The 27,142-nt window shown below is 45.4% G+C and overlaps 1 protein-coding gene across 5 annotated transcripts in view; it reads right to left on the bottom strand.

Moving 5' to 3' along the window:
- RBL2 (RB transcriptional corepressor like 2) overlaps positions 1 to 27,142 on the bottom strand; it is a 953,306-nt gene that overhangs the window by 374,565 nt on the left and 551,599 nt on the right. For all 5 annotated transcript variants that reach the window (XM_069639547.1, XM_069639538.1, XM_069639539.1 and 2 more), the window contains exon 12: positions 17,619 to 17,756. In XM_069639547.1, the coding sequence (XP_069495648.1) occupies positions 17,619 to 17,756 (138 nt within the window). The remainder of the gene's footprint in view (positions 1 to 17,618; positions 17,757 to 27,142) is intronic.

Genomic DNA, 27,142 nt, shown 5'->3' with positions numbered 1-27,142 from the left:
CTGAAGTCCCAGTCCCCAAAGCCCTGCTTTTATGCAGCAAGCCCCCATTCACCCAGCCTAGCTGTCACTCAAACATGCTAAGTGGTGAGCCGGGCGGCTCACCACTTGGGCCAATCAGGACGGAGTGCGACTTGAGTTACCAAGGTAACTCAGTCCAGGGTGCCTAAATCCCCCTCCACCCCTCCTAAGTACCCCAGACAGAGTGGCACCACTTTGGAGGGCTTCTGTGGAGAAGCCCGCCAAAAGTGGAACAAAGGGCTCCACTTTGGGTCAGAGTTACAGAGGCGAACACCAACGCCATTTTAGAATCAAGTTTTGGCAAAAAGTCCCAACCGGAGTTATAAAAATAAATATATAAACCGGCGGTATGTTTAAGGCTACCGTAAATAAATAATTAAATGTGTTAGCCTAAAACAATGGGAAATCCCATAGGGAAATATTCGCGGTCGAATATAAAAAGTAGTTTCCACTGCCACCAGCCAAAACTCGATCAGGGGGGACGGAGACGTGCCCCCTCGACTAACAGACCCTGGGGCAATCGAATTGCCCCAGCCAGTACGTCCACAATATGATGGTTTGTACTGGTTCTGTTCAGGATTCAAGACTAGCAAAGTCTTTGGTGACTTTACATGCCCTGGGAGACAGTAGTCAGTCCCAGGGTATGGAGTCTATGTTGGGGAGTCCCTAGGACACCCCTGGGTCACGGCACAGAGGGTGCTGTGTGACCCACATCACAAAAATACATGAGGCCCTATGGAGTAAAAGACCCCATAGCCCATTCAACACAAGGTTTAACCAAGAAAACACACTTCAACATGTCCAAGAGTGAGGGTAAAAGAGTCTCACTCTTGGCAGGAGAAAAAAATTAAACCCCAGAAATCCAGCAAAGCTGCTGGGGGACTCACTAGGTAGGGAAATTCAGCCTAAACAGAGAATTCTCCCTAACACTCGCCCCCCCCAGACTAAGGGACAGGAGGATTTAATCCACTCCTGGATGAACCTCATACCTCTAGTCGATGATATACATCCTAGAGAGTCCATCAGCATTTTGATGGTGACACCCTGACCTGTGCTCAATGGTGAAATCAAACCCTTGCAGGCAGATTGACCATCTCAATAGTTTTGGATTTTCCCCTTTCATTTGCATTAACCATCTCAAGGGTTGGTGGTCAGTCTGAATAACAAAAGTAGAACCATACAAGTATGGCCTAAACTTCTTCAGTGCCCACACAATAGCAAAGCATTCTCTTTCGATAGTTGCCCACCTTGTCTCAGGATCCTTCAGTTTCCTACTGATGAAGCAAATGGGGTGCTCCCTACCCTTCTCATCCAGTTGGCTTAGAACTGCACCTATACCTACATTGGAAGCATCAGTTTGTACAATGAAAGGTTGGTGGTAGTCAGGAGCTCTCAATACTGGAGCCTGGCAAAGAGCTCTCTTCAGTTTTTCAAAGGCCTGATTGCACTCCTCATTCCATTTTACCTTTTTAGGGAATTTGGGAGAGGAGATTACATTCAGTGGAGAAGCTATGGTCCCATAGTTCTCAATGAAATTCCTGTAATATCCAGTGAGGCCTAGAAAAGCTCTCACTTGGGTTTGAGTAGTTGGTGTTGTCCAATTTTGCACAGCTTCAATCTTGCTGGGCAAAGGCCTTATTTCTCCACCTCCTACCTCATGTCCAAGGTAGACCACTTTACTTTGACCAATCTGGCACTTACTGGCTTTGATTGTCAAATGGGCCTGTTCCAGAGCCCGCAACACATGTCCTAGGTGGTTCACATGTTCTTCCCAGGAGTGGCTGAAGACTGCAATGTCATCCAAGTATGCCATGCAGAAATCTTCCATCCCAGCCAGAACTTGGTTCACCATCCTTTGGAATGTGGCAGGTGCATTTTTTAGTCCAAAAGGCATGACCTTAAACTGGTACAAGCCAACTGGGGTTGAAAATGCAGTTTTCTCCTTGGCATGGTCTGTCAGGGCTATTTGCCAATAGCCTGACGTCAGGTCAAATGTGCTGAGGTACTTGGCTGCACCAAGTTTATCCACCAACTCATCTGTCCTGGGCAAAGGGTGGGCATCAGTCTTGGTGACTGCATTTAGAGCTCTATAGTCCACACAGAATCTCAAGTCTTTGGATCCTGCCTTTGGTACTAACACAACTGGGCTAGACCATGGACTAGTAGAGGGCTCTATTACCCCGAGATCAAGCATCTTCTTGACCTCTCCTTTGATGTGGGCTCTGATATGTTCTGACATTCTGTATCCTCTGCTTTTGACTGGCAGACAGTCACCAGTGAGTATCTCATGCTGGCCCCAAGGGGTCAAGCCTGGTGACAGTGAGAACAGGGAGGCAAACTGATTTAACATAGATTTGCACTCCTCTTGTTGCTCAGGTGTCAGGTCTGAAGAGAGATTGACTCCTTCAACTTTTTCATCTAAAGGTACACCTCTGAGGAGATCAGGGAGAGATTCACTCTCTTCCTCCTCTGCAGCTGAAGCTAGAAGCAAGGCTCCTACATCAGGTCTGGAGATGTATGCTTTTAGTCGGTTGGTGTGGAAGACTCTAGGAGCTTCCCTGGGTCTGCCCAGATCCACCAGATAGTTGACCTCTCCAAGTTTTCCCACAACCTTGAAGGGTCCCATCCATTTGTCTTGCAAGGCCCTCTGCCTTGTTGGGAGCATAACTAGAACTAGCTGGTCTTGAGTAAACTCAACCATGTTAGCCTTCTGGTCGTGCCAATGTTTGACCAGGGCTTGACCAGCTTTCAAGTTGTCACTTGCTTCTGCCATCATGTGTGACATTCTCCTCCGGAGACCTATCACATAGTCAGTCACTCTGACTGGCTTGAGGGGAGGAGCACCTTCCAACCCCTCCTTAATCAGGGCCAATGGACCTCTGACTGGATGGCCATAGAGAAGCTCAAAGGGAGAATAACCTACTCCCTCCTGAGGGACTTCTCTATAAGCAAAGAGAAGGCATGGCAGTAGAAGGTCCCACTTTTTCTTAAGGGGTTCTTCCAAAGCACCTATCATGCTCTTCATGGTTCTGTTAAACCTTTCAACCAACCCGTTTGTCTGAGGGTGGTAGGCGGTTGAGAACTTGTAGGTAACTCCACAGGTTTTCCACATGGCCTTCATGTAGTGGGACATAAAGTTTGACCCCCTGTCAGAGATTACCTCCTTAGGAAACCCAACCCTGGTAAAAATACCAAGGAGGGCCTTAGCCACAGCCGGAGCTGTAACAGTCCTCATAGGAATGGCCTCAGGGTATCTAGTAGCATGGTCTACTACAACAAGGATAAACCTGTTGCCTGAGGAGGTTGGAGGATCAAGGGGACCAACAATGTCAATCCCTACCCTCTCAAATGGGACTCCCACAACTGGGAGAGGCACTAAAGGTGCCACATTCTTGGAACCAACCTTACCAGAAGTCTGGCAGGTATGGCAGCTCTTACAATATCTATCTACTTCAGCCCCCATCTTTGGCCAATAAAAGTAGAGTGAGAGCCTTTCCTTGGTCTTCTTGAAACTCAAGTGGCCAGCCAAAGGTATCTCATGGGCTAGTTGTAAGAACTGTTGTCTGTTTTCTTGTGGGACTACAAGGCGTTTGTAGTCTCCAGGTTCAGACTCAGTGGGTTCACTGTAGAAGAGGCCATCTTCCCAGTGCAACCTATACTTCCCAGGCTCTTGCCCATCAGCTTGAGAAGCTGCCTGGTGGCGGAGACCTTCCAGAGTTGGACATTCTCTTTGCCCCTTACGAAAAGCTGCCCTGCTAGGCCCACCTTCTGCCAGTAAAGACTGCAGCTCAGGATGGTCCTCAGGGTCCAAATCTCCAATAAGGTTGGGGCCTCCTTCTAGCTCTTCCTCAGAGTCTAGCTCAACCACACAGGGTTGTACCTCCCTCTCAGCCTCAGTTGGAGGGGGAGTTACAGGTGTAACTTTGGACAACCTAGGGGAAGTCCTTGTTGGAAGCACTGGAGTGCTTGCTGCTGGCTTTTTCCTAGGAGTCTTGGGTTGCCCCTTTGCTCCTGATCTGGTAGTTACTGCAGTAAGTTGCTCCAGTGGTAGAGGAGTGATTTCTGTCATCATCTCCTGAGATAACCCTCTCAGGGTTTTCTCCCTTGCAGGTTTTGTGAGTTCCTGGAACCTTTTGCTAGGAGGTCTGGGGGTATGAGATACAACTCCAAGAGCTTTGAGGTCATTACCCAACAGAACCCTACCTGGCACTTCACATTGTACACTGACAGGTATTTTTACAGCCATGTCATTACATTGGATGAGAACTGGTAACTGGGGACACATCTGCACAGGCCCACCAGCTAACTTGGTGAGGCATTTGGGTGCCTTAGCAACATCCTCTGCCTTGAAAAATGATTCATCCACCACAGTTATGCTGGCTCCAGTGTCCCTAATGGCAGGAGTCTCCTGACCATTCACCTGGACACTGTCCTTATAATACTCTTTAGTATTATCTGGGATAGAGTTATAGACATCTAAATTCTGTTGCTCCCACAACCCCAGAGAGACTAAAGAAACACTAGCTGAGACTCCAGTGGGTTCATCAGCTAGTAATAGAAAGTTTCCACTTGCCATATGTACTTCCTCTTCTGGAGCGAAGGCTAAGGAGGCAAGCTGGACCCCTGAAGGTTTACCCTTACATCTGGGATCTCCTTTCACATGGTCAGTAGCCTTACAAACAAAGCATGAGCCAAAGGCTCGCTGGAATGGAGGCTTGTTCTGACCTCCTTCTGGTCTGGGACCAGAAGGTACACTAGCCTGATTTGGTTTCCCTTGTGGCTTACCCTTATAGTTTTGTTTGGGGCCCTCTTTGGAATTTGTAGTATTAGAATTCTCTTTGGAGTCCTTCTTAGACTGTTTTTCCCCATCCTTCTTCTGAGTTACCCCAGAATCCTTGTGAGTGGCCCTGTTGGCAACCCACAAGTCAGCAGCCTTAGCTAGTTTCCGGGAATCTAATTCCCTGGAATCAGCCAAGTGTTGTCTGAGCTCAGGAGAGCAGGCATCATAAATAGTCTCCAACATAAACAAATTCTTCATACCTTCATAAGTGTTCACCTTGTAACCCTTAATCCATCCCTCTAAGTTTTTCAAACATTCATTCACCCAGGTAGCCCAAGGGGTACCATCATGCTTTTTGAGGCTCCTAAACCTCTTAAGATACTGGGAAGGGGTCTTCCCAAACCTAGCTATCAAAGCTAGTTTCACACATTCATAGTCCTTCCTATCCTCCTCCCCCATCTCCATTACCACATCAGTTGCAACAGGGGGAAGCCTAGAGAACAACCAGGTGAGTAAGTCATTTCCTGTGATGTTCTGGAGCCCATGATTATATTCAAACAGAGACAACCAATCCAACACATCCAACTTAGGCTCATACATACCAACCAATTCTTTAGGCATCCGGGGTCTTTTAGGACTGGAACTTCTAGAGGAGCCAGAGAGAGAAACATTCTCAACAGATAATTTCTTCATTTCTAAGTCATACTTGAGCTCCATTTCCCTTAGCCTTAGTTCTTTGTCAGTTTGAGCATTAAGTTTCTTATACTCCAATTCTAGCTTCATTTTCTCCAGTTCAAAGTACTGAGGACTAAATGTGGGACCTGGTAAAGGTCCAGTAGGCACAGCAGGTAGAGCAGGCAGAGGCCTAGGGGGGACAGTTACAACAGCCTCACCCTCCTCTTCTGACTCTTCCTCAGAAACATCAACATTTTGCTCCATGTTAACTTCAACACTGTCATCTACAGTTGCTGGAGTGGTAGGTTCCTCTGAACCATCACCCAGACTTTGGTTAGCTAACAATCTTTCAATCAGCTCCATTTTCTTGCCCTTAGTCAGGAGATCCTTATGTTTACAGAGCACTCTTAAACAATCAGCAGTTTTGGCTGCAAGGGACTCTTGACTATAGCTTTCTATAACTGACATGTTAGAGGTTTTACTTTTTCAGTGCTAAGCTTTGTGGTTAGTTGCACTAAGGTATCTAAAGCACAATAAAATGTATACTCAATACAAATCCCACCGCTGTACACCAGTGTTAGGCAGAAACCTGTGCAGTTCCCTTGGGGAACACTGCAAAAGATTTAAGACTACAGGTAGAGCAGTAAACCCCTTTGGTAGCAGTCCGTACCACCCAGATTTACCTGGTAGCTGTGGCTGAGCAGTCAGACTTCTCTCAAGAAGAGTTAGGCAGTATGTAAAGTATACACAATATGTACCAAAACACAATAGCACAAGCAAACACTGACCAGAGCTTGGTTTCAAAAGTATATAGTTATTTATTTAAAATACACATAAGTTAAAAACACTCTAGCAAAATATAGTAAACACTTCAAACACAGTTATAATGAAAGTAGATTCAATCCTTTCTCCTATCTAGACAACTCTAGGTTAACACCACTTAATTAAAACAGAGGTGAGTGCTTAACGTTAGATGACACTCTAGTAGTTTCCAAGAAAGGGAGAGAAAAAGCAGAAATGGGTTAAACACACCACTCTAAGGTCCAGAACACTTGCAATAGGCTCAAAGAAGCACAAGGTCACAGGTGAGCAAAAGTCACTAGGCAGGGCCCACTCTTAGAGTAGCCGGAGCGAAAATGTGCCCAAGATCACACTGTTAGTTAGGGATTCAAAGTCTTGCAAGGAGTCAAAAAGAGTTTAGAGTGGCTCAGAAAGTTTAGCCAAAGTGTCCCAGGCACTCCCAGGTTCGAAAGCCGGGGACTAAATCTACCCCGTACAGTCGGTGGCAAGGGAAGCCAGGCGGAACACAGTACCTTAAGCGGAAAGGATCCTCCAGCGGGGGCAGTTGTTCCAGGCAGCGACAGCAAGGCTCGACGTCGGTCAGGGGAGAAGAATATCTCGCTGAAGAGCAGAAGAGAAAGGTCGTAGCACTGCCCGGGAAGAAACCAGCCGCGGAGTCCTCCGGTTAAAGGGTTGGTACCGACTTTCGCGGTATGGGGGTAAAATGTGGTATTCCGGATGCCGGGGTGCTTGGCACAGGCAAGGCGGCCACGAGATACCTCAAAGAACGGAAAGAAGGCGAAAACTGGTTGTCCCCACCAGTCAAGGGAAGGAGCCACTCCGTTAAGAGTTCTCCTCGGTCGTCGGGAAAAAGTGGTGAGACGGTTCAGCAGGGCTCCACCGGGTGGTGTCGTCGAAGCAGGTCGGCTCAGCTCTTCCCTCGTCGGATTCTTGGTCCTGTGGCGACTTCTGAAGTCCCAGTCCCCAAAGCCCTGCTTTTATGCAGCAAGCCCCCATTCACCCAGCCTAGCTGTCACTCAAACATGCTAAGTGGTGAGCCGGGCGGCTCACCACTTGGGCCAATCAGGACGGAGTGCGACTTGAGTTACCAAGGTAACTCAGTCCAGGGTGCCTAAATCCCCCTCCACCCCTCCTAAGTACCCCAGACAGAGTGGCACCACTTTGGAGGGCTTCTGTGGAGAAGCCCGCCAAAAGTGGAACAAAGGGCTCCACTTTGGGTCAGAGTTACAGAGGCGAACACCAACGCCATTTTAGAATCAAGTTTTGGCAAAAAGTCCCAACCGGAGTTATAAAAATAAATATATAAACCGGCGGTATGTTTAAGGCTACCGTAAATAAATAATTAAATGTGTTAGCCTAAAACAATGGGAAATCCCATAGGGAAATATTCGCGGTCGAATATAAAAAGTAGTTTCCACTGCCACCAGCCAAAACTCGATCAGGGGGGACGGAGACGTGCCCCCTCGACTAACAGACCCTGGGGCAATCGAATTGCCCCAGCCAGTACGTCCACAATATGATGGTTTGTACTGGTTCTGTTCAGGATTCAAGACTAGCAAAGTCTTTGGTGACTTTACATGCCCTGGGAGACAGTAGTCAGTCCCAGGGTATGGAGTCTATGTTGGGGAGTCCCTAGGACACCCCTGGGTCACGGCACAGAGGGTGCTGTGTGACCCACATCACAAAAATACATGAGGCCCTATGGAGTAAAAGACCCCATAGCCCATTCAACACAAGGTTTAACCAAGAAAACACACTTCAACATGTCCAAGAGTGAGGGTAAAAGAGTCTCACTCTTGGCAGGAGAAAAAAATTAAACCCCAGAAATCCAGCAAAGCTGCTGGGGGACTCACTAGGTAGGGAAATTCAGCCTAAACAGAGAATTCTCCCTAACACTCACATAGGTTAGTTTCCTCGTGAAAACCTTCCTCTTCTTGTTGGTCCTCAACATAGGTGAACTCATCTTCCTCAGGTTCTTCCTCAGTGGGATTGCAAGAGTATATGTCCTCCTGTATGGGGTTATAAAACTTCTGGTATTTAGCCCTTGGACTCTCCAGGGGTGCCTCCCTTGGTCTCTTGGGTGCCCTGTCTTCTGGGATGGACATGAACCTGTCTAGTTTGTCCATACAGGTCTGGAACCTTTCAAAGGTCCACTGAGGTCGGCCAGGACGGTCTGGGAAAGAAAAAGGAGTTTCTTCCTCCTGTGATTGTCTGGTTCTGTCCCATAACGTCAAAGAAAGAGAGCCTTCGCCTTCTGAGTAGCCTTCTTGCTGGCTAGGGCCTTGTGTCGGCGTCGGGAAATGGCCTGATCTGTTTTCCGGCGCTTTCGGCGTATCTTTGGCCTTATGCGCGGTTTTCGGCGTTTCACTCGCCGTACGTCTCTGGCCGTCCTTAGATGCTGTGCACGCGAGGCTTTCGGCGATCATTCTCTCTTCCGAGGGATCGGTCGCCCTTCGCTCTATGTAACGTCTAGCCTTTGCTCGTCGAGTCCTTGGCCGTCGAGTCCTTGCTCGTCGAGTCCTTGGTCGTCGAGTCCTTGTTGGCAACGTGAGCGCTCTTGCGATGCGCGTCGCCGGAGGTTTTGGTGTTAGCGCCCTTATTCTTAGAGTGCCCAGTCGCCTGTCGCGGAAGCAGTGGCGGGGAGGGCTGACGACCCTTACGGTCGGCGGAAGACGCCGGTGGGCCCGGCATCCCCGTTGGCGCTATGGCTGCCTTCGTCTTTGACGAATGTGTACCAGGGGTATGTGCTTTGGTGTTTTTCCGTGTGCGTCCTTGTCGCCGGGGTGTTCATCCCCATAAGCTGGGCGTGAGCCGGGCTTGTCGGGGCCGGGGACGGGGGACGAGGAGCGTGAACGCTCCTTTGAGAGGTCTACAGCCTCTGTTACGGGGGCCGTGTAGTCACTGTCCTCGTCACACTCGGCGGCGGCGGCAGCGGGCGAGGAGCCAGGCCTAGACATGGCGTAGGCCGCCCACCTTTTGACCCCGCAGCGTTTTAGAGCTTTGGGCTTTAGTAATTTACAGGCCGCACAGCCGTCCTCCTGGTGATCGAGGGGTAAGGAACGGTTGCACCGTTTGTGCTTATCCTTCCAGGTATATTTACCCTTGCAAAGCGGGCAAAACCTAAATGGCGTTGTCTCCATAGCTGAGGGTAATAAGTGTGATTACGACCTCGAAAGAGAGGGAGGGGAAAGAGAAAGGGATTCCTAAAGAGAAGAAAGACCACAAAACCCCACTCTCCCTACTGTGTATGGCCGGCGAGGCCAGGCCACGTGTTCGGCAGCGCCGAAGGATCCCCTCTGTCGTCCTTCCATCGAAGATCTTGCTCGGCGGAGAAACGGCTCTGCGTCGAGGGAGGGATCTACGTTATTGATATTAATAACAAACAACCAAAGGTCGAAGAAACTATTTGGCAATGTCTCTCGAGGAGCTCTGCATAAAGGCGACCAGTAGCTGGGCGGAAAAAAACAATCTGAGGGACCTCGACGCGTGAGGCTTTGTGGGTACAACGCACGTCACTATAGGGATAGTGTTACAGACACGCCTTGTCGACGTCCCCTTTTCGACTACGAAAAACAAAATGCAATACTCCGCAATGACCACTGGATGTCGGACCTATGCACAGCATGTGATTCTAAGCAGATTAACAAACATCAGAAATATACTTACCTTTTACTTCATCTGTTTAAAGATCTAAAGCTCTAATAAGACTTTTGTATTTCCGTTTTACTTGAACTGACTGCTCGATTTTGGTTTACTATACTAATACACCACCCCCATATCTCCTGAAGCCTGCCTTATTGCTCAGTCCATGCTTACCTTGATGGAGTTTGGCTAGACAAATACACTATTCATCAACTATGTTGGACTCTCAGAACCGTCCCCCCAGGAATGGTTCTAAAAAAAACATCTTAACTCTAGGCTACAGTATTGTCAGGGTTTTTGGTTGCCAGGCATCATTCCTGGGTTTACCTCGTCCTACCACTGGTTCTCCTTGTATGTTGGGCCAGGCCCTCCATCCAGGAACTGCTGCAGAAGCTTTTTTACCACGGTTGCCCGCAGTCTAGAGCCAGGAGCTCCTGCCTTGGTACAGGTAGCGGCCATCGACTGGAAGGATGTTGGGATGCCAACGCCCCACCTCATCTTCTCCTCTGGGCCGTCATAGATCGCTTCCGCCATGTCTCTGTTTTGGGGTTGTGTTCTGCTTGCTGGATGCCCAGGCTTGTCCTTTGTGCTGCCCGACTATTTTGCCTGAGATTCGCCAGTCTTCCACGAGCCTTCATCGTTGATGCGTTTGCTTCTGGCTTGCGGGTCCTGCCACTGTGAAGGACATTTATTCTTTGTTTGGGTCTCTAAGGGCATGGCTGGTCCAGGGTCCAATTCCCTGGGTGACCAGTTCCTACATCTCGACCTGAAAGAAAACAGCCATACTCCCTGGGTTATTTCGTCTTTCTGGAAATGCCTTTTAGGAACAAACGCTGTAACTACCTCAAAGACCTGTGCAGGCAGTGCTATTAGAGATACTCACTCAGGGGTCCCTGTGGTACATAGTTGCTGGGTTCTGCAGGTCCCCACCAACCCAAGGCATACATTAATTATTAAACCTGATTAGTCAAAACTGAGAAATATTAGCAATCCAATATATACGAGTAGCACATTTGTAAATCCATACTTTTAATCCGGGCCGGGCATGTGACCACTGTGTGGCAGCACAGGGCCTAGGATTCCTGCAGCCTTTTCTTGACACTAGAGCTATGATGAGAAGATGGTTTTGTTAGGCATGTTACTGGACAAAACAAAAGATGTGATGGCTGGAAGGTTTAGAATTAATCTGCACCTCTGGCATTGCTGTGGGTAACCCTCCAGACCATTGTTCTTCGTATGCCAAGCCATTACAAAAAGGGGAAGACCATATCCAAATCAGGGTTGGTCGCACCACAAAAGGGGCCGTCCAGCCGAAATTGCTTTGTCACATCCCTTCGGCACGAGACAACAAGCAACCCCAGACATGTTTTGGCCTTGTTGGACATCATTAGTGAGATATAGCTTGGGTCTCAACTCCCAGCAGGCACGGCACCCATGTCTGGGCATACACACCCCACTAGGGGTTACTAAAGCAAAATATAGGATGTGATGACTGGACGGTTTTGAATTAATCTATACCTCTGGCATTGCTCTAGGCAAACTTCCAGACAATCGTTCTTTGCCTGCCAAGCCATTACAGAAATGGGAAAGACCATATGCAAATCAGGCTTGGTCCCACCCCCAAGGGGCAGTCCAGCCCAAACTGCTAGGTCACATCCCTTCTGCACAAGCCCACAAGCAACCCTGGACATGTATTAGCCTTGTTGGGAGTCATCAGTGTGCTGTAGCTTGGGTCTATAGGCCCAGCAGGCATGGGACCAACGTCTGGGCATACCCATCCCACTCAGGGTGATTAAAGCAAAACAATGCAGCTGGTCACCTGAAAAAGGGCACCATATTCATTATTGAAGAGAGTGCACATGTCACCATTTACCTTACCAGTGGCCTGGGGCACTATAACCCTGAATGAGGAACAAGTGGGACAGACAATACCTGGCTGGTTAACAAATAGTTCAAAGCAGCTGGATGCTATATTGCTGTGACTATAACCCGAGCAAGACGCAGTTGACTGCCACATCAATGTGCCTCTACTTAGTTTAAAAAACATAGGGTACACTCACTAAGACGTGAATCCTAACACTGTTTTTAACCCATCCTGACACGATTAGATGACATCTATTCTAGATTGGAAGTCCCAGCTTGTTGTAGATAAATCCATACACCCTATAGGCATTTATCCCAAACAAAATCTGAATTTGACTAAAGACCATTTGAACCCTTAAATAAACATGTCACATGGTCTGTCAACCCACCAAAGACTCACTCGTTGTTAAAACTTAATGATTTCCCTCTTTTACCTTTTATTTGAATTAATGTTTGCATCGCTGAAAGAATACCAGATGTAATCTTTACCTGGTGTATGCACCTAATAACTATTTGCTTTTTTTTTGTTATAGCAGGGGGTGTACGATTTCCAGTATAGTTGGATTATGACTGTTAAATACGTTCATAGTAACATTCCTTAAGTACACACTTTGGTGGAATAACACACAATAACAGGACAATACTATTTGCTCTCTTCCCTATGCTGGCTATGGTTGTCCTGCAACATCACAACTTATGTTAAAGGCTTCTGTTGTTACATTCTTAGTATACATTCCCTATATATGTTCATCCGTGTAATATGGAGAGGGAGAGTCTTAGGGAGATTTTCATTTTTGTAAATCTCTCCCTCTCTTCATTGAGCCTCCTGGCACTACAGCTGGACTTTTTTCACTGACCAAGAGGGGGGGTGAGACTTTTTTTTAAATCTCACCCTCCTCCTGCTTTCACCTTTGTTTTGGGGACATTTGACCTGCTTTTTGGGTTTCCAGTATGTGGAGATTGTGCCCATTTGTTCTGGCATCCGTATTGTCCTATGGCACCATCACCCACTCTATGTGGTGTGCTGCCAGGGTCCATACGGTGCGATCCTGCCACTAATGTATCACAGGCTACCATATATCATGGAGAACGACTGTTAAAGCGCCCGTCTCGGTGAAATGCAAGAGAGATAAAAAGGCATTCCGATCGCTGTTTGGGGGACGGAAATGCAAGTGTGATACCTGCAGTTTAACTCACGGCTGTCGCACTTAGAGAAAATAATCATGACTGGGCCTGTCATGATATGTGGCTGTTTCAAAAGGCACAAGGCGATGACACTCATTTAAGGGCATTTAAAAGCACATCCCGTTTGTGAATTTTCAATGTGCTTTTGAATGCCCTGAAATGCACCCTTATTTTCAGAAATGCACAATGGGCGGAAAAAGTGCTTCTGAATGAGCATATCCACAATGCACTCATTCAGATGATCCTAGTGAATTGGGCTCCACCTTTTTTGTCGACAAGTGAGATGTGCAGGCGCATTGCTTCACTTGCGCCAACATAGTTTTGAGAATCTGGCCCTTTGCGTCCCCTTTTCTTTGTCCAAAGTAACATCTTTGTTACTTTCCAGGAACCCTCTCAACAGGCTGGTGGTAGTCGTTATATTTGTACTCCTTTTGTGCGTGCACTAATTGCACGCTGCCTTTTTTCCCTACAATAATGCACTTAAGAACATCACATAATCAAAATGGGCTCTCTATGTGTTTTAAGTCTTGTTCAACATGGCCTATTCTTTGCTGGCTGTCTTTTACCTTGCCCGGTTGGAGAGGGGCCCCTTTCTTCATTCCCGTTGGTGGGCTTCTCGCCTACAGCCTCCAAGTAAGCCAACACTCTTGGGTTGCGAACTAATCAACAGGGAAGACCTCTGCGAGGTGCCTTCCTCCCTTTGACTGATGAGACCAACCGGTCAGCTGTCCTGCACGATATTTAGCTGCATTCAAGCTGTTTGGCCAGACTTTCTAGGCTACATCGTTTGACGCCAATGGGTTTCTCATGACTACAGGGGACCCTTATTGCATGTCAGAGGTCTATAACGCATATGTAGCGACCAGCTACCTCATTGCTGATATTGAAAGCATTTTTTCGTTCAGCAACAGAAATCACAGACTTTGGTATACTATAGTTCCTTTTACGACCCCCTGACGCAAGATTAAATCAGGAAATTTGTGTACACCACGGATTCACTTTCCAGAGAGCACTAGCTCGCTGCTCCAGTCCCTCTGAATTTGATGTGCCACGCCTGCCTGCTATGACGTGAGCCTGTGTTGAGCATTTTTTAGTCCGGGTACTCCCCCCAGTATTATTGGGGACTATTCCCTTTCTTTTTGCCCCGAGGAAGGCGTTTTTCAGATTTTGAAGGCCGACAGGTGGCCCGCCGAAACGTGAACCATGTCCTTGATAGCAGGAACATTTTCTTTACGTTCCCTGATTTCATCATATCTCGGACCTTCCAATATTGTTTTTGGATATTAGTTATTGCAGAATTTTACGTACTACGTAGGCAGACCTGTTATATTGACATTTATTGTTTGATCTTTTAGTATTTATGTATTGGCAGACTTATTTGTTGCTCGAGATTTGGAACTTGATTTCGCAGCTGTAACATTTGTATCACTTAACACAATGCACTGTTCTTTGTTCTGAAGTTCTGTTTTTGATTATTTATCTATTTTTGGTAAAAATATATACAATGCTATATTCTTTCAAAGTTTCCCTTTTTTGAATTCTCTATTTCGCTCTTATGAGTAAGTTTTGTTCAGAGGGGCTACTTAATAAGGATATCTTTGGATACCAGCCTAGAATAAGTATGAGGATTTAATTTCTGATTTATCATACAGCTTTTTGGATTTTTTTGTTTTTCATTATACTAATCCCCCACCATAGCTGTACCACTTTAAAAGGAGTAACCCACGTTTTTAGTCTACTGCACGATATTTATCGCCTGTTTTTGGTCATTACAGCATGCATTTTTGCATTTTCTCTCCAAGTCCCAGATCCAGCTGTAATTCGCTGCTAAGATTTCCGTCTAGGCTAATGGCTGGAACTCTTCATTTCATGGGCATACCCAGGGCTATCCTGCTACACAGAAAACCCAATGGGCGGACCTCCAATGGAAGAGGAGCCAATACAATGCCAGAGGTCCAACCACCGAGCTGCTGAGTGCCTCCTGACCCTGCCCAAAGTCAATACAAGAAGTGAATCAGTCAAGCCATTCATAATGGTCTCCTCTTCATCGTGGGACCAAATCTGTGTGTGTCCCCACCTGTCCGAGGTCTCCAGAGGAACCGGGAGGCGACTGATGGTGACCGCCGTTGCACCTGCGACCCGACGACCCTACACGATGACCACGACATAGAGGCAAGTCTTCCATAGCGAACTACAGTCACTTGGGTCCGTATCTACCTTTATATCTCTTGAACCGCTAGTTGTGTTTGAATTGGATTGGACACAAGGTCCTGCTTATCTTAGAGCTGGTTGGGGCCAGCCCATGGTGTTGGTGTTCTGGTCACCACTTCTCAGGGTCTTGGACCGCAGGGGTGGTAGCTATTCTACAGAAGTCTAAAATTGGATTTTTGTCTCTAAAGTCCCTTTGTCGCATATTAACTTTGCTCTGCATTAACTGTCTTCATAGTCCTGCAACACCTAGCCGAGTGAGCTCTCCTAAACTACTCACTTTAGATCCCCAGGAACCTTTATGGGAAACCTGAAGACTCCCACAGACTCTGTGTAGACTGGGGCTAGACTTCCTTCTGAAGACTAGGTATATGTAGCTCGAGTTCCTTATAAGTGTAAGCCTATGTTCTGAAATGTGCAATATCTATGGAGGTCATTACGACCTTGGCAGTAAGGGGTTAACGGCGCCGGTAAAGGTGCCGCAGCCGTCAACTCCTCACTGCCTCATTACGAGTTCTGCTCGCGGGACCCGCTAAGGACGCCTGGTTTTACCAGGCGGCCTTAGCGGGTCCTGTGAGTAGCCCAGCATGCTAACAGCTGGCCCGTTATTAACGGGCCCGTTGTTAGCATGCTCCCCATTCCCATTGAGCCCTATGGGGGTTCGAATGGGAATGGGGATGTACCGGGTCCGGGTTCCTTGAATGAGGAATTACCGGGCCCTCCAAGGTCGGAATGGCCCGGTAATTCCTCATTCAAGGACCCCGGACCTGGTACCCGGTAAGGGGGTAGCCATGCCACTAATAGCAGCATATCTCAGTTTTGGTCTATACATGGGGCCTCATTATAACAGTGACGGCCACAGTATGAACAGTGCCGGTCATACCGGGCCGGCATATTATGAGTTCTGCTCGCGGGTTCCTGACAGCCCGCCAGGTCTTACCTGGCTCGTGATTACACTGGCACCGTTATCAACGGTGCCGGTGCAACTATGCTCCCCACCCCCATTCGGACCGGGAGCCCGGCATTACCGCCTCCTGCGAATGGGCAATTACCGGCCCACTCATCTCGTAATGGGCCGGTTATTGCCCAATCGCGGGAGGCCCATTGTGTTATTTAATAACTGCTTGTCATACTGAAGTAGTGTGTAACCCATAGTGGGTTACCCAACCATGGACTATATATATGTAGATATATATTTTTATTTACATTTTAATATTGTAAGTAGTGTTATGTTTGTACTTAACTGTGTTGGTCTATTTATGTACTATTTCTGTTATGTGCTAACTGTACTAAACAACAGGGCCCCCTACCTCCATAGTTCAGCCTTACTACTTAAATGAGTGGTGTAGCTCAACTGGGGTTGTGAAAGCTTTTTTAACCTTAGGCTGGATTTTCCAAGTCCTACCCTCCCACCCCCAAGTACTGATATTAAAAACCCATATAGTGATCAAGTTGTTTCCCTATACCAAAATGTGTGCCGCCATCCCAAAGGAGTTACGCAATGCACGCTTTAAGCTGATCCAATTTAATGTCATACATTGGGTATGCATAACACCATAAAGGCTACACATAATGAATGAAGAGGCTGTGCACACGTGTCAAGATGCAGGGACGAGTCAGCAGATTTCAGGCACATGGTTTGGGTATGTCCACAATTAGAAACATATTGGCAGACAGTGGTCATCTGTATGAAAACTTTACTGGGGAGAAAGCGGGAATACACACCCCAGGTATGCTTGTTGGGAACAATCCCGGGGGGTAAAAGAAACGAAAGGTAGCACTCGAAAAAAATAGCGGCCTTCCTACTGGTCCTAGCAAAACATTGTATATCCATTTTATGGACAATCCACGAAGGACCCCATCTACAGCCATGGTCCCAAGACACATTGAAATGGGCCACTGCGGAATAGGAAATAGTAAGAGAGCAAAGAACGGAGGAGGACTTGGATGCTTTGGAACTGCAATGGGGCACTCACCCCCCCTCCTTGAGGAGATATATGGGTGAATGCTGGTACAAGGAGTAAAAGAAAGGCAGCACTTGAACAAAATAGCAGCCTTCCTACTGGTCCTAGCAAAATTATGCATGGCCATCTCATGGGGTACTCTATTCCCCCTTTAGGAGATGTGGCGGATGAACGCTGGTACAAGGAGTAATATAGCCAGATATGAAATGAAGAACTTGGACCAGGAATGTGGACATGGCCCCCAAGAGACAGCAAACGTAAATCATCAGGGAACTTCTGAGTTGGAATGGGAGCAGGAGGGCAGGTGGGTTGAGGGAGAGGGAGCAAGGGGGGGATTCATATTCAAATGTTGTTAACTTGTTTGTTAGAAAACGTACTAAATACATGTCAAACAAAAGAAAAAAGTCGTTTCCCTATACAGTTTGTGTCCTGCTGTATTTATGAACCGTTCCATCATTATGGGTAGTCAGACTTGTGTTTACCTTATAAAAATGATATGCTTGCACATCAAACATCTCAATGATGTATGGAAAGTTCCCTGGAGGCTTGTAGGAGAAGGTAACAATCTCTAAGCAGCAGGATAACAGCGACCTATGAAACACATCCTGCTCCAGGATCCCCTGGAAGAAAAATATTTTAAAAGAATCAAACCCAACCTTAATGTTAACAATGAGCAGACTTTAAAACATGAGAGCAAAATATTCTATAAAATTATAAAAAATATTTTCTTCATAGAATCTAAATTATTTGCAGAAATGAACCTGTGTGGATGGGTGCCGATTATGTGCCCGAATCACAAAGGTATCAGAAAGAACTTGCAACATTTCCTTAGTACAAATTGTGCATACAAAGTTGAAAATCTTGTGCATAGGTGCTGTGACGAATCTGAACAATTTGCCCCTTCTCCCCAGAGGGGATCCCCACCCTCCCTCCCTGTGAGGTGTGGTGGGTCGGAAGAAGGAGTTGGACACATGCTTTTAATTAAATGATATCGGAAATGCCTATCTTTGCCTCTTTCTAGAGGGACCACCCAACCTATCTAAATTAACTGAAGGTGCTCATTTACTGTCAGGAAGTCAAAATGAATAGTCCTCAGTCTCAAACCTAATTCGAATTGACTATACCACTATTAAGAATAACCCATAAATAGGCCAAAAGAATATCTCTCTTCTACCGGTCGTTCTTCAAAGAAGCTTCCCCTTTGTATGGTCATCTTATCTCTTCTCTTGGATGATGTACAAATCTCTTTGATTTTAGAATATAGATTTTCCAAAGTTATTTGGTCAACAAGTCACTTGATATTTGCTTCATGAGTTTGTGTAGCTCTTCCTATAAGCGAGTGGCTTTTATACTCTACTTCCTAACTGCTTTACAATAGTGTTTCTTGGGATCTCTCCTAAGTCTCTGGCTTTCACTTAGATATGGTGTGTATTCTTGTGATTCAATCTTTCCAATATTTAGTTTGACTTTGTTCAAATTACTAGTTCCCCTCTCTGGGTTTATTGGCGCTATATTGTCTCTTTAAAGCACCTCTTCCCTTGATAGCCTTGGTTCTTCATGTCTCCTTCTTGGGCGATTTCCCCCTTCTTCCCAGGGTATTTCTTTGTATCTATTTCCCAGCCATCGTTGTTTGTTACACTCTGTATGGCTTTGTCACTTTTCCAATGTTCATTTACTGCTTGAATTTCCAAGTTACGATTTCGAGAATCCTTTTCCCTCCCACTACTTTGCTTTGTCGGCCTCCTGCCTCTCCCGTTCTCCCCAGTACTTTTTCCTTGTAGGAGAACGTTGCAGGCCTCAGCATGCCTTCAGGTACTTGGCTTCTCCCTTTCGCAGGTCGGTCTCGCACTTTGTTGTAATCTTTACCCATTATTCAAAAACTTTTCACAGGGGCAGAATCGCCCCTGAGCTCATCTTGGTTGATTTGGGCTCTCTCGCTTCACTCGGTTGCGCAAGCAGATTTTTGGGAAATCTTTACGCCCCTCCAATCAAAAAATTCCCAAGCACCCACTGCTCATTAGGTGGAGGAGGAATAAATCAAGAGAGGGTGAAGATAGCATCTTTGACACCCTTGTTATCCAGCACACCAAGGTTGGTGGTGCCAGTTATTTAGGAAGTCGAGACATCCTGATGCATCCAATAAAAGACAAGAATGGCGATAAACAAAGCCACAACAAAAAATGGCATAGCGTGAACACATTTAGGTGTATAACCTTCGGCACATACCGAGAGGTTGAATCATCAGTTAGACTCCCAGTATTGTTTTGACTCAGCATTGATGTTCCTAGGTAGTAAATACAGGATAGGTTATTTCCCGTTTTCTTTTTCTTCTTGGAGATATGGCCATACAGATGAAAAAACGTCTATGGGCATGTTTAAATCGAACAGCTTTTATGAGATATGAATGTATAGTAAATACATTTCTAAGAGGAATCTTAAAAGCTAACAACTTGTTGGCTTAATTACTGTGATTATTCAGTAAAACTAAAGCAATATTTCAGTATCACTTAGATCTTAAAACAAGGCATGGAAGTTATGTGATTGTGTGTGATCTATTTGTACCTGTGTTCCAATTTAGCAGTCTAGTTATTGAACCGAAGAGCAGTAGTTTCTGGCAGCAATGTGATTGTACACAGTCTAAATGCACAATGAATATTATATTTAGCAGTCTAACTGTTACAATACCAGAAACTGACCTACGCTGTTATCCAGACAAACATCTGAACGTGTTGGCCTGGATATAACGTGGGTCATTTTTTGGTGTCGTGGGATGCCGGTTTACATCAGAATGGTAGGTGCAGACCTCCTTCTAGTGGTAAGTGTAGCTTTATAAGAATAAGGATTATAATAGTTCTAAGGCAAGTATTTCGTTTTTTAACAAGCCTGTTCATATTTCTATGTAGATTTATTAAAGAAATCTGCACTATAGTGATAAAGATGACTTGAACCTCATGAAAGTCATCACATTGTAAGAATTATAGAAGATAACCAGTTCATTTAGGAATAATAGTATAAGTGAAATAAAGTGTAATTATAGGGATTCATGTTTTGTAGCTAACTATTCCTGAAACAATCAAAGGCCGGCTGATTCCAGATTAACTGACTAATCAGATAAAATATATATATATTTTAAATTCTTTAAAAAACATATAGCTTATTGAGGTTGTACAGTAGCAATGGGTTCATTTTGCCCTTGTTTTCCCATAGAAGCATGTAACAATCTAATTGCCCTGATAAAGACAAGGCTAATGGCTACTCGTTGAAACGAATAAACCGCAAACCTTAAGACCTGAGGAGGGTACAGTATTGAATCAAGGTTGATAAGTGTGAGAAGCTGCAAACATTTATAGTGTTTGCTAGTTGGCTTATGTTATGTAGATGAGGCCTTGTATCATATATAGGTGAACAGAAGAACACATGTAACAGTAGATGTATAGAGCCATATCTCAAGTTTAAAGGCGCTTATGTGTATTCAAGTATAATAATTGTTAGTATTGTTATGTGTTTCTGTATGAAGTGGTACTACCAGGCACTTTGTTAAATAGGTATCTGGTACATCCAAGTGTTTTTATTGCATTTATGAGGTTTAGTATATTGTTGCAAAGCATTAGCACTTTAATATCTTTGCCTAATTATTTGTTATACATGATTTTCATTAATTGATTAAATACTTTTTGATACAGAGCGAGTCCTTACCGGAGTATCTACATACTCACATCAAGCAAATAAGATTTAAATAGATTAACTATGTCATATATATGCACTTTAGTCCATTTGTTGGATCATGTGAGACGTTGTATTGCCCATATTTCTGGAACAGCTTATCTGTAGGTTATCCGACTTCTCTGACTTTTGCGGCATTCCGAGTACTTAATTCTATTCTTGAACCTAGGATCCAGGATCGCACTATGCACTAGGAACTTTATATTTTGATAAATTGTTTGTATGGTGCTGAATTCTGTTGATATTTATGTAATATGTGAATGTTTATATGATTTTATGTGAGATGTACTCTAAAGCAATGTGAACCAACGAGTCAATATAAATCCTGCAGGATCTATTCACTCATTACAGTTTGCATATGAAGAGATGGGTTTTCTTTTAGAAGTGATCTTTTTTTCTTTTTCTTTTAATTCATATGTTATGTTATTTGGCATTTATATAGCGCTCTATATATCATTGGTATGACCTCAAAGCTCTGATAGGTTGAACGCCCTCTGGGCCCATAGTCCAGGTCAGTTGAGAGAATAAGGTGTTGTAGGGTGCTTGGGTGCACCAGTTATGTGTGCAGCTGATGTAATTGCCTGATGGTAGCTGCATCCTAGCATTTAGGTGTGTTGGTATTGATGTCAGTTGAATGTATGCAGTATGTGGAGTGGACACCAGGACTGGGTTCTGGCTGAGTTGGGCTTGTAGGAGGCTTATGTGTGCAGCTAGGCCAGTTTGTCATGGGGTATAGCTGCGTTTTATAGAATGAGGTGTTTATGTGTTAATGTTGGTATGTGAGCAACTAGGCTGAAATTGATCGAGGGGTATAGCTGCACTCTAATTGTGTGATGGTTTAAAGAAGAGAGTAAGCGTAGAGATATGGGAGGTGAGAGTGTGGGTCTAAAACATAGGTAAGTAACTTACAGAACTATCTCAGGCGAAATTTTCTAGTTGTGAGTGGAGCGGGTGAGAGCAATTCTTATTGTGCAGTGCATGCACCTAAGTCATAGTGCTATCAGAGGGGGTACGTTCAAGATGTGAGATAAAGTAGCTTACTAGATGTCAATCAATCTTGCCACAACAATTTCTAAGCGTGTAAATAAATTACAGTATCATAGCATGCACCCTGTAGGTTTGAGTCAATTGTAGTAAGACTGCTTCTAGGAGAACGGCACAGGCAGGCGATGCAGACTAGTAGATTCAAAGTACTATCACAGGGCACTTTCTAGGTTTAGTTCAGTGCAATGCTAATAGTTCCTAACAATTTTCTAAATGTGAGTCAATGTAATGCTAATAATTTCTAGCAATTTTCTGACTATGGCAAAGACTAGTAAATTCACAGTTCTATCACAGATTTTGAGAATTCTGTACGGTGGGAGAGAGGCCCAGGTCCCACAATACACCACGTTTCACCACATAATAGACAAAGATGTAGGCCATACCTCGACTCGAGTGTCCTGCAAAGCCGCGAAGAGGCCTAAGTTTCATAATGCACTACGTTTCACCATGAGAGTCTTATACAGTGAGAGAAAGGTCTAGGTTCCACAATAGGGGCTCTCATCATATAACAGCCAGAGACAGAAGTCACACCTAGATTTGAGAGTCTTGCAGAGCGGGAGAGAGGCCCAGGTATGCCAATACATTACGTTTCACCTTACAATAGACAAAGGGGAGGCTGTACCTAGATTTGAGAGTCCATGTTTGCTTAACATTCACACATCCAAGTGCGGGACCTGCCCACACCCACAACTCTATCCAAGTGTGGGATCTGCCAACATTCAAAATCCTGTCTAGATGCGACGCAGGCTAGTTTCCACAGTTCTATATGAGTGTGGCATTTGCTAAGATTCACATTTCTATCTAGGTGTGGCGTTGGCTAATATTCCCAATTCTATCCAAGTGTGGCATTGACTTAAGATTCATAATTCTATCTAAGTGTGACATTTATTTAGCATTCATAATTCCATCTAAAGTGAGGCAATTGCTAACGTTCACAATTCTATCCAAGTGTGGCATTTACTAAAGATTCATAATTCTGTCTGGATGCAGTGTAGGCAAACCTTCACAGTTCTATCTAGGTGTGATACTTGATGGCAGACAGGAGTGCATGCGTGGGGCAGACAAGAGTGCATGCGTGGGGCAGACAAGAGTGCGCAGGGCGGACTGGAGCGCTCGGGGGCGCACTGGAGCGCTCGGGGGCGCACTGGAGCGCGTGGGGTGAGCTGGAATGCATGAGTGCGTGGAGTGGACAGGAGTGCATGGAACAGACTGGAGCGCATAGATTTGCTTGACGTTTATAGTATGGTTTGGAATGCAGAGAACGTTTGAAAGAGCATACAACCCATCATATCACACCACCATGCTTACTCTCTCCTTTACATCACCACTCAACTAGAACACAAAGATACTATGACACCATTCGGTATAACTGTTCTCATACCAACATCCGCCACTCACTCCACATCATTCTAGGTAAACACTGTTGGTTACACACACCCCAGCCAGGCGTTCTCCTCAGGCCTAACAAAGCCACATCCGGTCTGGATAAATCCTGTCAGAGCGAACACATACTCCTGATCTCTCAACCACCACACCTGCCGCTAAGAAGCAGCTATTACACGAATACCGCACGAGCTGCACACATATCCGGTGCTCACACGCACCTTTTGACTCCCTCTACTCTCTATACTGATCTGAACTTTGGTTCCCAAGGGCGTTCAACCTACCAGCGCCTTCAGACCATACCAATGGTATATAAGGCACTATATAAATACAAAATTACATAACATAACATACTTGCTAACAACCGCAATTCTATGTAGATGCGACACAGGCTAATGTTTACAACTCTATGTTCTATGTTGTGATGTAAGATAATGTAGAGTGGCAGGGCTTTCTGGAGTAGAGTGATTATTCTACTCCCCACTCAGGCAACACCTACCTTGATGGTTGCTGCTGGTTGACGACTGGCCGCTGGCCTCCACTGCTGACACCTGCAGACACAATGTGGAGCTGCCTCTGTGGGAGCCGCCCTTTGCCTTGGGGCCTTTAGCCGCAGGGGCTGCATGGGCAGAGGGGTTCCCTGGGAAGGTCGGTTATGAACAGGTGGACATACCAATCAGGGGAGGTGGGCGGGTTGGGAGGCGGGAGGGAGAGGGTGGGACTGGGAAAAGGCCAGATGCAAACAAAGGACTACACCCCATGTACTGCACCCTCTGGATGCAGGCCAGCACAGAAAAACAGGGGCAGAAGCCACAAACTCGTAACTCATTACTTATGATATCAAATGATCTTATTGCTATTTGGCTTAATACTATGTATGTTGATGCTATTAATTGTGTTTTGGTGTAAACTGTTTCCTTTGGTTATTGAGTGTGAAATGTTTTTATAAACTGTAACACACTATACAAAAATAAAAATATATAAGCTAAAAATATGAAATTTTCAGACAATGCGAAAACATTTGAGAATCCATTGAATAAGAGAAGGCACTATAAACCCAAGAAGCTGGGTGATTGTATTTGTGCCAAGAAGGCACATGTGTTTAGGGGAGAGAGGACAGACTGATGTGAGGGCTCGAAAATGTGAGGTGGACAACTTCCAGATGATTTGTCAAACAATGCCATTTTATTAAATCCAAAGTGCCAACCAAGCGCCTCACTTGCCCTACTCTAACTGGGATTTCCCAGTCTAAACAAAGGGAAACACTCAAATAGAACATTTCTGGCCTTCAGACTTATACATAAACAAGAAAATATATGGCAATTCACAATGTCAATACTTGTATTTGCAACACCTTCAAAGTCATTTATTGCAACCTGAGTGAATTCTGCTTGCCCAGGTTTTAGGTCAAAGTCAGTTCCCTTGTATAACACAAAAAAACAAGGAAATCTGGGGTTGAAACAGAGTTCCAACACAGTTCTTGACAAAGTCAGGTTGTTAAAGAAAACTTCCAATACTCTACAGTTCAACACAGAAAAGATCCTTGTTCTCCTGGCAATATGCAGTTCAAAGTTCCTTAAACAGCACCAATACTATTGTAGGACAGGATGATAGGTGTTACAGCTTATATGATTCACAAATCATAAATAGGTTGAAATTGGCTTCTCTTCATAGTGCTTCTTTCGCAGCACCATGAAACACAACAACTTCTTTGTCTGGAAAATACCACTGTGTTTTCACTCTTAGCACTGTAAACACCAACAGCTCTCTTTACAGTGCTTCCCTCTTAGCACCATGAAACACAAATTCTTCAGTTTGAGAACAACTTCACAGTACATTCAACTTCTACCTAGGTCACTCTGTACCAGGACCTCTACTTCTACTTCTGTCTGGCCCACTCGTTTACCAGACTCAACTCCTTCAAAGATACACCATGCAGTTTCACTTTCCTGCTTCACCGTGTTTTAAATCTTGTGCTGCTTCAGAAGTTTCATTTCCAATGACACTTCCAAAGTTTACCACTTATTCAACTTTAAACAGCTTTAAACAACTCTTCACAACTTTGTAGTAAAGGCAAGGTTTATACCAAGGACCCTTTAACTCTGTTAGACAAGCAATGTCGCTTTCTCTTCTTAACACTAATTTTCTTCTAGGGCCACTTTTTTACCACTCTTGTCTTTTGTCAAGCCACCAACCAAGTACTTTCAATTCAACCTCTATTGACTTTAGCAATGTAAGTTTGTGACTAATTGCTGTTCCTCTTAGACCATAGTCACTCATCTGCAAGCTTTACCTTTAAGGATACCCTATCAGCCCATTTTCTTCTGGTCGCAACAGTTATTCCAGAATCACCTGTTATGTTAGCTTCTTTTGGCTGAGGGCAATACTTGTTCACCTCTTGGCTAAAGGTAATGTTTGTTTGTTCTCTTCGTTTGCCAATATCAAGGTTTAACACTTGGTTTCACAGGATACAAAGTTATTGTGAAATTATAAGGCTTTGGGCCTCATCACGAGTTGGGCAGAGTGGTAAAATGTGGCGGTAATGATATTACTGGTGCATTTACTGCTCCGCCTAATCCCGTGTTCTGGGGCATTCACCTCCAACTCTAAGCTGGAGGTGAATGTGCGGGCTTCAAGGCCATTTTCGGTGCTATTACCTCCAGCACTATTACTGCTGGCGGTAATAGCGCCCCCAATCCCATTGGGTCCATTAGACTGGGGACTTACCACCCTCCCGCCCTCCGCAGTTAGCACCGGGATACCGCCCAACTCATGATCAGGCCCTTTGTCTTTGTTTTATAATCACTTTTAGGCACACGCAACCATTATTAAAGTTGTTATAGCTGTTTTTAAAGAGTTCAATATTCAAATTTAACTTCTGCAGCATATTCGTCTATACGCAAGTGCTACATTTGTAGCACTCCATTGTCTGACACAGTCCATTCAGGTTCTAACAATGTCCCTCCTTCGCGAGTGAAAAGCAACTGGTTACGGTCGGAATTACTCACCGGCTTCTCGCGACCTTTTCACAAGATGCAGGATTTCAAACACATTGATTTCTCGACCGGGCACACTTCTCTCAGCAAGCTGCCATCGGTCCCAGTTCACAGCCACAGAGTTTGGCTCACCACGATCCCCAAATATGTTGATTTGTTGGCCGGGCATACTTCTCTCAGCAAGCTGCCTTCGGTCCTAATTCATAGGCATGGAGTTCGGCTCACTACAACCCCTTAGAGCATGCCAGCCTCCAGGCAAAGTCCTCTGTACGCTTCTCACTGCACAATCTCTTCAATCAGGTTCACATTCCGCTACGCAACCTCTGCAATCCAGACTTTGTGGGAAAAGGACCAAGTGAGGACTAACTGGAATAAGCTGATGGAAAATCCCAGCACCCATTCTTTCCTCCCACGTCTGTGGATTCTGCCAGCAACGTGCTTTGTTCTGCCACTTTCTCTTGCCCCAGCTGCTTCTGCTGCTGTTACAACTACTACTGCTCCTCCAGCCACAACCACAACCAATGGTCTGCACCTGAGCGAGCTTTTTAAGCCTATCAGCCTCTCTCAGGTGTGGGCTGTTAGCCATAATTGCCTGACCTTCAGCTCTGCACTGCTCTTCAGCCCTCTTCTTTGTCCTAGTACCTTTTCGATTATAGGACTTGAAGTCCCAAATAGAAGATTTAGAGCTCTTTACTTCTTCTACTTGGTAATATGCCATCAACAATGTGAGATTACGAGGAACGTTATATAAGTGGGTTTCCCAGTCTGCCTGACCTGGTTCCCCCCATGTGCTCCTCCCGCAGAACACCACCCCAGCATCAGGATCAGCAAGAGTCTGCATTTCCCAGGCCACATGAGAA

This window comes from Ambystoma mexicanum, chromosome 1q (genome assembly GCF_040938575.1).
Source record: "Ambystoma mexicanum isolate Mex_15411 chromosome 1q, UKY_AmexF1_1, whole genome shotgun sequence".
Taxonomy (NCBI): domain Eukaryota; kingdom Metazoa; phylum Chordata; class Amphibia; order Caudata; family Ambystomatidae; genus Ambystoma; species Ambystoma mexicanum.
Note: the sequence above shows the minus strand (reverse complement) of the source record. Positions and strands in the feature narration are given on the sequence as shown.